At 36.1% G+C, this 11,490-nt stretch overlaps 1 protein-coding gene across 1 annotated transcript; it reads right to left on the reverse strand.

Annotated features, from left to right (window-relative positions):
* Nucleotides 1-808: 808 nt before the first annotated feature.
* LOC127934923 (cyclic AMP-responsive element-binding protein 5) lies at nucleotides 809-9,359 on the reverse strand. Its single transcript, XM_052532477.1, has 11 exons — nucleotides 9,239-9,359; nucleotides 7,917-7,987; nucleotides 7,626-7,719; nucleotides 6,341-6,444; nucleotides 5,802-5,995; nucleotides 5,398-5,461; nucleotides 5,201-5,281; nucleotides 4,422-4,727; nucleotides 4,124-4,345; nucleotides 3,914-4,007; nucleotides 809-2,074 (listed from the first exon to the last, which is right to left on the reverse strand). The coding sequence occupies exons 2-11, from the start codon at nucleotides 7,968-7,970 to the stop codon at nucleotides 1,938-1,940; spliced, it is 1,350 nt and encodes a 449-aa protein (XP_052388437.1). The 5' UTR covers nucleotides 7,971-7,987; nucleotides 9,239-9,359; the 3' UTR covers nucleotides 809-1,937.
* Between the last annotated feature and the right edge of the window lie 2,131 nt (nucleotides 9,360-11,490).

Genomic DNA, 11,490 nt, shown 5'->3' on the forward strand with positions numbered 1-11,490 from the left:
CAGTGCTGGGTACTAACTGAGTACCTGTAATATGGATTACGCAATCAGATTCCAGAAAATTAAAGTAATTTTAATCCAATTCCTACCCCTAAACCTAACTCTACCCATAATTTATTCCTAAAATCAATGGGAATGATAGCTGATTAACAAGGGTGAAGAAGCACCCTACCCTGATTGTAAACCTGAAACAGATATTTCCTGAAAAGTTATATCCCAATTTCGATTGGTTGATTGGAAAGTTGTTCCAGGATCAACAGGGATGTTAATCCAGGAACATGTTGTACTTGGTGAAATCATGTTAACCGCAATATGGTACACAATCACATTCAAGTCTATGTGATAAACGAGTTCAATCTTTATAATTTTAATCTTTATAATTTTAATGTTAATCTAAAGAAAAACAAAAAGTAGTCAGACTACATTACCTAATTTGTGTAATCCAGATTATGTTACTAACGACAGTGTATTTTGTCTTGTCATTTGTAATCAGTAATGGACTACAGTTTATAAGTGATCTTCCCAGAACTGATAAGCAACAAATTGGCGCTACCTTAAGCCAAACGAATATACCAAATGAATACAAGAATCCAACCATAAGATGGCGCAATAAACCACGTTTTCACAAGCCTTAAACTGCAACATTGTACTGTATAGCCACAATTCAGCAATCATTTATTTAAACTATCACCTCGTAGCACATGCAGCCACCTGAGAATAATCCAGCAAAAAATATAATACACTAAAGGCAGCGTTGTATCCCAGCATTATAAAGTTATTAGCATGAACCATGAAAAAAGAGATCAGAGTATTTGTTTACAGATATTAAGTGCTTTTTATTAAAAATGGCCACAAATGTGTACAAAAATAGATAAATATAAAAAAAACTTTACATGCATAAAACAGTTTAAACCTGCAGAGTTTGCCAACATTCTTTTGTTCCACATGTCTATACTAAGAATTCCGTATTACACAGAATGTATGGCCATATAAGCATTTAAAAAAAAAACTTTTTTTAGAGATGGTACACATGCTTGCATGTCATTTCCAGGAAATGTCAGTACTGACTTTTTGATTGTCACTGAGCCAGTTATTGTGAACTGATTGCGATGCTGAATTGTTTTAGGAGAATACAGACATTCAGAGTGACATGACATGATTCCTTTATTATGATTTCTATACATGATTCTGATGCTGGCTCTGTCTATATAAAATGAAGACTGTAACAATCAGCTTTAGCTGCATCATCATGAATTTATAAAACTAGAAATTCCTATTTACAATTACAAATTTACAACTGCCCTGATTCAATGCATTTCACACAGCCTTGCCATTAGTTTCAGGATTTAGTGCACACTGCTGTCACTGAAGCTATCAAAGCATTTACACTGAAAGTGGCCAGAAACAAAACAAAACACACATATACACACAAATGTGCACACATACTCTAGGAGTAAAATAAGATGAGTGTCCCTGAGAAAGATCAACTATAAAAAAGCACGAGGAAGAGTGTGAGAAGACAGAAAGAGAGGTATGAAGAAGGTGAAAGACAGGTTTGAGAATAGAAAACAAATTTGTTGAGGTTAAAAGGACGGTTTGTTTTCCAACACTGTAATGAATCACAGTGAGGTAAAAATAAAACCACTGGAAACGTTCATTTTACCCTCGGCTGATTACCTGAGATGTGAAGGGCTAGAAGTATAAACAGACTTTTTAATTTAATTATTCTATGCTTGAGAGTAATTAAACATTTGAGACATATATGTGATGCATACATTCAATTTTAGTCATAAATCCAGGTTTAATACCCTGGATTAAACATTTTGCTGTAATTTTTTGCATTTTCACTGATGGATAACTGTTCGGTCACAAGTGCCCTGAACATATGGCTCTAAAGAAGGGTCGTATTTTGTGTTGTCTTTAGTTTCTGTAGAAGCATGTTATAGTTGTGTGTTGTTAGTGGAGTGTGAGTGTGGGGTGAGGTGAGTGTGTGCTAGAGCCGAACTTGATGTTGAGATGCTGTTGTGTTGGATTGCATGTTGCTGGACAGGACTTCCCGTTAGACCACCTACTCCACCTAAACATAAATAAGAAATCAATCAAAATAAGGGATATATATACACACACACACACACACACACACACATTATATGTTATAAAATACATAATATAAATATAAATATTACCATAAAAAAACTGGGGCTAGTAAGATGGTAGTAAAATACCATAAAACAGTAATATTATGAAAATGTATTCAAACTTAAAACAACTTTTTTCTATTCAGTTATGATCACTGTCTTGTGCTTCTATGTTTTGTGTTCAAGGACTTTTAGTTCAAACTGCCATCAGTGTTTAGTTCATGACCCCCTTGTTCCTTTTCCTACCTCGTTTGTTTACATAGTTAACTTAGCCCTATTAGTTGTCATGACAATTCATTAGCTCCACCCCCTTGTTAGCTTTGTTAACCTGTGTATTTAAACCCTGTGTTTCCCCTTGCTCTTTGTCTAGTCTGTTTTTTTGTTGTTGTTTTTTTGGCTGTTATGTGTTGGTTCCCTCCTGGTCATGGTTTCTATCATCATGGTTCCTATTAGTTCCTTCAATAAACCATTTAAATCTTCTTGTCTTCTTCCTTGAATTCCACCAAGCATAACATTAGACTAGAGAAAACACGTATCCAGCAGAAGAAATTCTGTTACATTGTTCAGTTCTGTGCCCTTGCTAATTGTATAAACCCACCCTGGCTCTCTGTTCCACCTCTGTCTACAGGCCCTCTTCATGGGCCCTCCCCCGTTCCACCTACTGGACTCTTGGTTTTGTTTTAGAGCATCTGGAATCCGCTCCTTAGAGGGGGGTGGGGGCTCTGTTATGATCACTGCTGTCACCGTTTGTTCCTTTGCCTGGCTTGTTTGTTTCAATAGATTTACTTGCACTACTGTTGTAAGAATTCTTGAATGAAAGAATGAAAATAATTCTTCTGAAAGAACTTAACTTATTTTCAGCAAGGATGCATTAAACACTGATCAAAAGTGTTGTGTTTACCCCTATCAGCTTCCATGACAATTCATTAGCTCAATCCCCTTGTTATTCTAGTTAACCCATGTATTTAAACCCCTGTGTTTGCCCTGGTTCTAGGCTCATCCGTTTAAAAAAAATAAGTTTTGTACATTTTTGTATTTTAAAATCCTGTAATTTATTCTTGTGAAGCCATTTCTGCAGCCTTCGCTACCGCATAATTCTTCAGAAATCATTCAAATATCCTCATTTGGTGCTCAAGATAAGAATTATGCCTTATTATTAATGTTGAAAACAGTTGTGCTGTCTAATATTTTTGTATACACCTGTTTAGGAAGTTGTGGCCTAGTGGTTAGAGAGTTTGACTCCTAACCCTAGGGTAGTGGGTTTGAGTCTCAGGCCAGCAAGACCCTGATTTAGGGTGCCCTTGAGAAAGGCACTGAACCCCCAACTGCTCCCTGGGTGCTGCAGCATAAATGGCTGCCCACTGCTTTGAATGGACATTATTTTCATGACAATTAAGTATATATCTTCTCTTGAAATGTTTTATTACTGTATTGTGTCCAGACATTATAATATTTAGTTAAAATTCTTCAGTTAATAATTACTGAATTCTTATTCTTAATGGTGTTCTCCAAAGATTTTCATTACTTTATTATTTTTTGTTAGTTTTTGAAATGGCTATAGTACACTTCTTTTTATTTAAATTATACTATCATGAAGTATGAATAATTTACAAATGTATTTATTTATTTTCAAAATAATTGTTAAAGTGAAAAAAAAAATCACAGTGGACAACAAATTTATTATTTTTAAGCAATATATACATTTTACTTATTATAATTTTTGGGGTGAAATATGAATCAGACATGTTCTTTATAGGATTTAATAAAATGCAACTTACTTTCTCTCTGTCTCACAGATACAGGACAGTCTTTATGTGCCAGAAGAATTTGCTTCAGTTGAGAGACTTCTGTCCTGAGTGATGTCACCTCATTCTAAGAAAAGATAAAATATATATAAACGAACAAAGCAGCAAATCTACCATGAATTTTCAATTGTACTTAATACTGCTAAGTAGGTACCTGCACAAATTATACATGTGTAAATGTACCTGCAGCTGTAAGTTATTGTGTGTAAGGTCCTCAGCCTTCCTCTCCAGCGACATCACCCAGACCTTTCTCTTCTGTCTACACCGCGTCGCAGCAGCTCTGTTTCTCTCCAGAAACTTCTGTCTGCGCTCATCTGGGTCTTCCTCTGATGTCCGTCGGCGTCTGCCTGTTGACAGCTGTGGAGGAGATTGTGGGCAGGGGGTCTGTTTCGGTGTGGACGGCATCTATAAAACAATTATTATGTTGAATATTACAGTAGATTGATGAAAAGCTTTTAAAAAATCTGAGTTTGACCTAGACCTGTGTAGGTATTGTCTGATGTGAAAGGGGAGGGGTGGTCTGAAGGGTGGAGCCAGGATGCAAATGAGCAGGTGGAGAGTGGTGAGCGTGGCTGTGATGTGATTGGTCTTGGCTTTGATGTTGATGTACGAGTCTTTGCGGTGATTGGCTGTGGCAGTGCTGCTGGTATGCATGATGATGAGATGAGGATTGTAAATGGGACAGTGGGTGCTGTTGTGACGACATCATCTCCATCATGTGGCAAAGCGTATTCTGACTGCCATTGGAAACCGCAGGTTGACTGTGGGCTTGTATAACCTTTGACCTCTGAAGGATTACAGACAGGGAGAGATGGGTCAGAATGGCTCCTGGGGTCACTGTCAACATCAGTGTCATGTAACACTTTGGATAATTCAAGCTTTTCAAAAGGGAAATGCCCAAAGCAAGATTTATTTTACTGGCAATCATGTGTTTTTCATTTATGAATCTTAGATTTCCTATGAATGGGGATTGTTTGCGATGGTAAAATTACTTTTACAAAACACAGAGAATCTACAATGTCAGATGATAGCCAGGTCAAGCTGAAGCCTTTGAAATTCAATCTCATCTGCTTTCTGAAAAGAATCAGTGCATGAATGTGCGTGTATGCATGAATGCCACTTCTTCAGATAACTCAGTCAAGATGTCTACATTAGTTACAAAGCACTGTGTCATTATAACCTCTGTCTGACTTGTAATGTTTCTATAGAGACGTCACAATCCTGTAACCATGATGTCAAATAATTTGTATGGGGCTGTACCTGAAGGGAGGAGCATGAGGCAGAGGGGGCGGGGCCTGGTATGCCAATCATACTACAGTTCATTGACAACTGCGCCTCCATCTGTCATTTTAATAACATATGAAATTATTATGATGATGTTAAAAAAAACAGAGGCATTATTTTGATTAATATTTTACTGTGCCAATTGGGTTTGAAATGCTTTCAGGTTTACTTACATTCATGGCTGATGTCCCAGGCAACGCATTTGTCTGTCTGCTGTGGAGACAACTGGGAGCAGATCTGTAATGTCAGAGGGATTCTCATTAGAAGTGACCAAAACAATAAAGTTTAGAAAGATTACACAGGGCTGCTATTAGAGCAGGACACAAGTTCCTTTAACAAAATGTGAAAAAAGTATATAATTTATGGTAAACATTAATTTGCAGTATTTTGATATCTTGAAACTGGCACATTCGGTATAAAGTTGTAATGCTGAGAATGCATTGCTGTGTTGCATCAAATCAAATACCTAGCCCCCAATACCCATTTGTGTAAAAGTATGTTTTCAGTTCAAATCTTGACCTTTAATGGGAAAATAAGAAATGGGGGTATTTTGGTAATGATATGTGTTAATACTCACTGTTTATTTGAAGTGGAGTATGTGGCACTGCATTGAGACTGAGGCTGTGAGCTGTGTGTGTGGAGCTGGTTCTGGTTGAGATGAGCCAGAGCACACTGCTGCTGTTGCTGTGGTTGAAACTGATGATGTTGACTCTGCTGAGGTTGTGTTTTAGTGTGAGGCTGGTTCTGAGCTGACGCCTGGGCAGAAAAGTTCTTAAAGCAAGAAAATATTTAGAATTTAGATAGCATATATATGCTGAATATTCTAATATTTAGAATATATGTTTAAATATATTAAGAAATGCTCCTTCTCCTTTCTCTGTCTTCTATGGACCCCTCCCCGTGTATGTATACACGTATGTGAGTATAAAAACGGTTTGATATTTAAAACTCTTAATCCAGTCCTCTGATAATCTGATCTGATTGTTTGATTCTTTTTACTACAGTCCACGAGAAAGCATACAAACACATGCAAGTGCAGAATATTTAATGCTACTTTATACAACATAGAATTTATGCAAACATTTGTGTAAGCTTTTGAAACGTATTTTCTCTCACCAGTTTGGTCTCCTCCTCCACCTGTGATTGGTTAAGCTCCAGGTCAGTAAAGAGGCCCACTTCCTCACATTCCCGTAAGAAACGGGTCGGAGTTGGAGTCTGATCTACAGATGAATAAAGAGTGCATGTTTATCACTAATGCAAACAGCATCATCACATTCCATATACAAAATGCCACTGGCAATATATATAGTAAAATATATATATATGGATATATATGGAGATTTGTATTAATTATGGCACATTTCATACACATTTCAGGGTAAAAGTGATTTACATAAAATATAATCATAAAAGGTGTATAAAAAATTAACAAATGTAAAAAATATTTGTAAAAAATCTGAAAAAAGAGAAGAATACATAATATGAAACAAATAAATTAATATTTTATGAATTATTTGATATATTATATTATAAATATACTACATATTTTTCATTATAAATGATGTATCGATTAATATTAGACTTATCTATGCATATTTGGAACATCTGATTTTTTTTAAGCAACGTGCAAGAAAAATATTGGTTAATGTTACTAAAGTTACTTAAATAGTTTAGTAGACAATTAAAAAATAAACTGATTAAAGCTTGATCAAATGTGTATCTATCTATCTATCTATCTTTCTATAGGACAGACTAAACACATGTAAACTGAGAAGGGATAGGAAATGTCTCAAGGTCAAGGAACAAAAACTTTAAATCAGTAGACCAATATCAAGTAACCTCCAGGCATTCTAAACAAATTTAAAGAAACTAGCCCTCTTCTCAATGTCATGAGCGGGACTTGTTTGAAGTAATCTACTGGCATGCTCAAAAATGTAAAAAAAATTAACCCTATGTCATAAACATGAGCCTGATTTTGCTCTTGTTGTTTTGGTAATTTAGGGGTAGTCTAAACTAAACTACTTTTTCTAGGCTCCTATAAAAGGGGTCAGAAGGTAAAGTCCTTCTTTTGTTTTTTATGTAAATGTTTCTGTCACTTCAATGATGGCTCACAGACCCCAGAGGTCAAGGGTCAGGCTGATGTTTATATGTCAGACACAGGGTTTCCAGGGTAACAGACATTGTCTAAATCCTAAATTAGATGAGATGGAGAGCATGACCTATCATGAAACACATTCACTTTTCACAGGCTCTTATATTACTGACCCACGAGCGGTAGATGGAAACTCTTTAGTTGCATAGAAGATATTAAAACTGCACTGATAATAAAACATTAGCCTTTGATATGAGTGGGTAATTATGTTGTTTTTTTGTTTTTGTTTTTTAATGAACACACCCTTACCTGAAAGCATACTGTCACACTTAATAGAAGGGAATTTAAGGGTCATCTCATGTTTGTGCCTGTGAATAATTAGGTGATCTTCTCTTTGGAAGCACTGCAAGAACAAGAAACATGGGAGGCTGTGACAATGATTTCCATAAAAGTTACTTCGTTGTTCCAATATGAATCATAATTTTTCAATAGTAATTCATTGTGAAATTTGATTCAATTTAACAATTTAATGGATTGGTAAAACTTGACAGAATACATATGATATGACAAACATCAGCAAACCGGACATCTGTTACTTACCTGTGAGCATCCAGGAGCGGTGCATACATATGGCCTGTCCTGATCAACATTCATCACTGAGATCTAAAAACCTAAACATACATATACACACACACACACGCACATTAAAAAATGTCCATGAAAAATAGCCAGGCAGACACACAGATATAAATAACACCTATAAGCAAATATAGTGCCAAATAAAAATAAATTATGTATATTTTTCAGTGTCTTAGTTCTATCTATCTATCTATCTATCTATCTATATATCTACCAGTCAGTCCATCCATATAGAGAGATACAACATAGGTTTTATGAAAATAAAAGATAGATAGATAGATAGATAGATAGATAGATAGATAGATAGATAGATAGATAGATAGATAGATAGATAGATAGATAGCTCCATGACAGCCAGTTAGTGAAACATAGTTCTAAAAAAGGATGAACTATTTGACCTCCTCTCAGTTCTCTATATTTTGCTCACATTTCCCTGTTTGAGTTCTCTTCTCTACGTGTTATCTGTATACATCATAGTCGCGCCTTATAAAAATACCTTGCTTCTTGGTCACTCATAACGTGAGCATTCCTCTAGTCATGACATCATCATTTAGTTCAGCCGGGGCGAGAGTCTGAATTGGCAAAACGGGTCTACGGTGCCAATGCCAATAGTCTAACCGGCCTGCAGAATGACGTAATGGCGAAACAAGAGGACTCACGCGGTGTCACGAATATTACAAACCCCAAACAACAAACAAGATCAGACATCCTACCCAGGGGCAATAAAATGTCAGTTTAGGGAAGAAAAAAAATATCGTAAAGTTGTCTTAGTCACTTTGGATTATGCGTGACGTCAGATGTCATGTAGGGTGTTAAAAAAAAGAATTTAATAAAACCAAAGCAAATGCAAATACTTAACATACTCATTCAAAACACGCGCACGTGTGCTTTAACATTTAAAATATGTTACATTCAAATAGACTTTGAACGGTAAACTGTCAGACAGCCATTCACCTAAAACGCGTTGTTGACAAAGTGACAATCTTAACTAAAACATTACAGACATCCATTTTACAAAAAGTCAAAACATTTTCTAGTCTAATACTCAATTTGTCTGATGTTTGGTGGTGTCACACCCCCTTAAACAAACATTCAAACAGTTTACCAACATTTCAGTAAAAACCGGCACCTTGACAGCTAACGTTACCAACATGACAGTAAATCAGGAACAACAGCAACAAAAATCCCAACAACACTGTACTAGACAGGCATTATGTTTGAGTTTTGAACGAAGCCTGAATTATATTCACAAGCGCGAGTGTAAAATAGTAGTACTAACTTACCTCAACGCACGTAGACTGAGTTTAGCAACGCTCCTCGCGCTGAGACGAAGCACGCTGAAGTAAAACGCGATTACAATATGATCTATTTACAGAAGCATTACATCACCTCGTGGTGACGTCACGTGGGATTCCTGAACTTCTAAATCATAGCGGTCTGCTTCTTAAAAAGAGGAGGGGTTTCAGACCGCGCGCACCCTCCCACCGGAGGATGTAGCGGGCGTCTGATGCGGACATTGGCGCGTTGAGGGGAAAAAAGGAAGAGGGAGGCGCTTCGCTCGGTGCGTGCTGCGCCAACAGCTGTCTGGAGCGTTGCGCGGGACGGTCCCGATTAGCGAATGCCGTGTGATGATAGAGAGAAGAGAGAAAAAGGGCATGTATAAGCGTGTTAGCCTTTGGTTTAAAACGTTAAATAAAAAAATATTACCAGCCATATGTTTGTTTTTCAAGTGGTCGATATAAACTGCATGCCTTCTTTTCTTTCTTTTCAATGAGATTTTGTAATGTGAATGAGACAACTTTTAGAAGGGTAAACAAAAATTAAACAACTCTTACAATGTGACTTTTTACACATATTGTCATTTTCAGGCAGTCTAAAATTTTGATCACTGAAAATGCATCAAAATCAGGAACTACACTTTTTTTTAGAACCTAATAAACATACAAATACATTTTGGTCGGGGTGATGATAATGTTAGTGGTTGGATTTCAGTTCACTTGAATCAAGGCAATGGATAAAGACTGTTTGGTGTTTTCTGAGGAAATGATTCTAGTGAACAAACAGTTCTGACTGCTATAGTCAAAATGGTCATAAACAAAAATCTAAAGCCACAAAGTGTGACACCGGCTGTCAGAGATGTTTTATATAATGGTATTAGCCTGTTGCTTGATGAAAAACAGTTGCCAATATTTTTAAGCTTTTCACATTCAGTAAAGTAGATATCTTAATGAATTCACTCGACAGTTTATTCAGAGTTTAATGTAGTGTCTAACCATATTTTGTTAAACTATACTGAAATCAGATTTCCATATATGACAGAATGTGGATACATTCAGATTATCGTACAACTAAGGGGTGTGTCTAATGTTGAGAACTGGGTGGTCCTTTTGTGGTAAGAACTATAGAGAAAGAGTGAATGAAAAAGGCAGAACAAGTGGGAGGGAGAGAAAGAGAGAGCGTGATTCATTAGCTGCTCTAACTTAGAATGCTAGCTGTTTCCTCAGCAACACCACAAAACAGGAAGTGGTAATGATGTCACATCAAACTCCAGCCTTAGTTGACTCCTACGTCTATGAGTATGAATCACACACACACAGAGAGAGACAATGCAGCAGAGGACATGCACCCACAAGTCTCATATGATCTCATCCAAGTTTCTGACATGATATAATTCACCATAAAAAGGAACTGTGTCAAGTTCATCTTTTGTTTCTCCATTTAAAATATATACAATGATATTGGTCATTTTTGCTAATTAACAAAACTTAAATAAAATATAAATTTACATTGATGCATGACTAAACTGATTTACAGAAGAGGAACAGCAATTCATTATAGATAACAATAATAAACTAAAATTAAATGCTGACTGATATCAGAGTTATGTGGTTATTTTTGATGTCTTCTCACATTTTTGGACATTTTTGGTTGAACGAGTAAACAATATGTGCATGTGTGTAGCAGGTCACATGTCTGTAATTTTTCACATCTTTCGTAATACTTCAATGTCTCAAGGTCTTCAAAAAACTCAAAGATATACTGAACACAAGGATTAATCAAGCATTTGGAACTAGATAAATTCATAACCCTTTGATATTGTTCAGTTATGTTGTTTGACCTGGCATGACCTCCTTGCAGTTTCTAACATCTGGCATTGGCTGCTTAGGTATATCTTGTTTGAGGCAGATGGTTGCATTTACTAACATCTGGCTGGCTTTACATTATAACATCATATGATATGTCTCAAAAAGCTGTCTATAGGTTTATGAGCTTTTTAGTACAATTTGAGTCTTGGGAGTTATTCATGTGTATTCGCATAAAATTATTAAGCTGAAGAGAAAATATTGTAATTGAGTAAATGTTTATTTAAGTCTATTTGTTTAAAAACACTGCCATGGAAATTATTTGGTAATTTAGTCTCTCACTTAAATACATAGGCCAAGCAGAGAGCATTTATAACAGGGAGGTTTAACGGTTGATTAACAAGTGATGGTCCCCACATGGTCACTGTCACAAGGCTAATCAAAGAGACATT

The sequence above is a fragment of the Carassius gibelio genome, chromosome A19, assembly GCF_023724105.1.
Source record: "Carassius gibelio isolate Cgi1373 ecotype wild population from Czech Republic chromosome A19, carGib1.2-hapl.c, whole genome shotgun sequence".
In the NCBI taxonomy this organism is placed as follows: domain Eukaryota; kingdom Metazoa; phylum Chordata; class Actinopteri; order Cypriniformes; family Cyprinidae; genus Carassius; species Carassius gibelio.

What these genes read in the sequence shown, in the direction of transcription:
- LOC127934923 (XM_052532477.1), bottom strand. Translation starts at nt 7,970, where the DNA reads ATGAATGTTGATCAGGACAGGCCATATGTATGCACCGCTCCTGGATGC. An exon ending in GTGTGACAGTATGCTTTCAG is followed by an intron (nt 6,445 to 7,625) that starts GTAAGGGTGTGT and finishes ATTCATCTGTAG; the next exon opens with ATCAGACTCCAACTCCGACC. An exon ending in ATCTGTGAGACAGAGAGAAA is followed by an intron (nt 2,075 to 3,913) that starts GTAAGTTGCATT and finishes ATTTATGTTTAG; the next exon opens with GTGGAGTAGGTGGTCTAACG.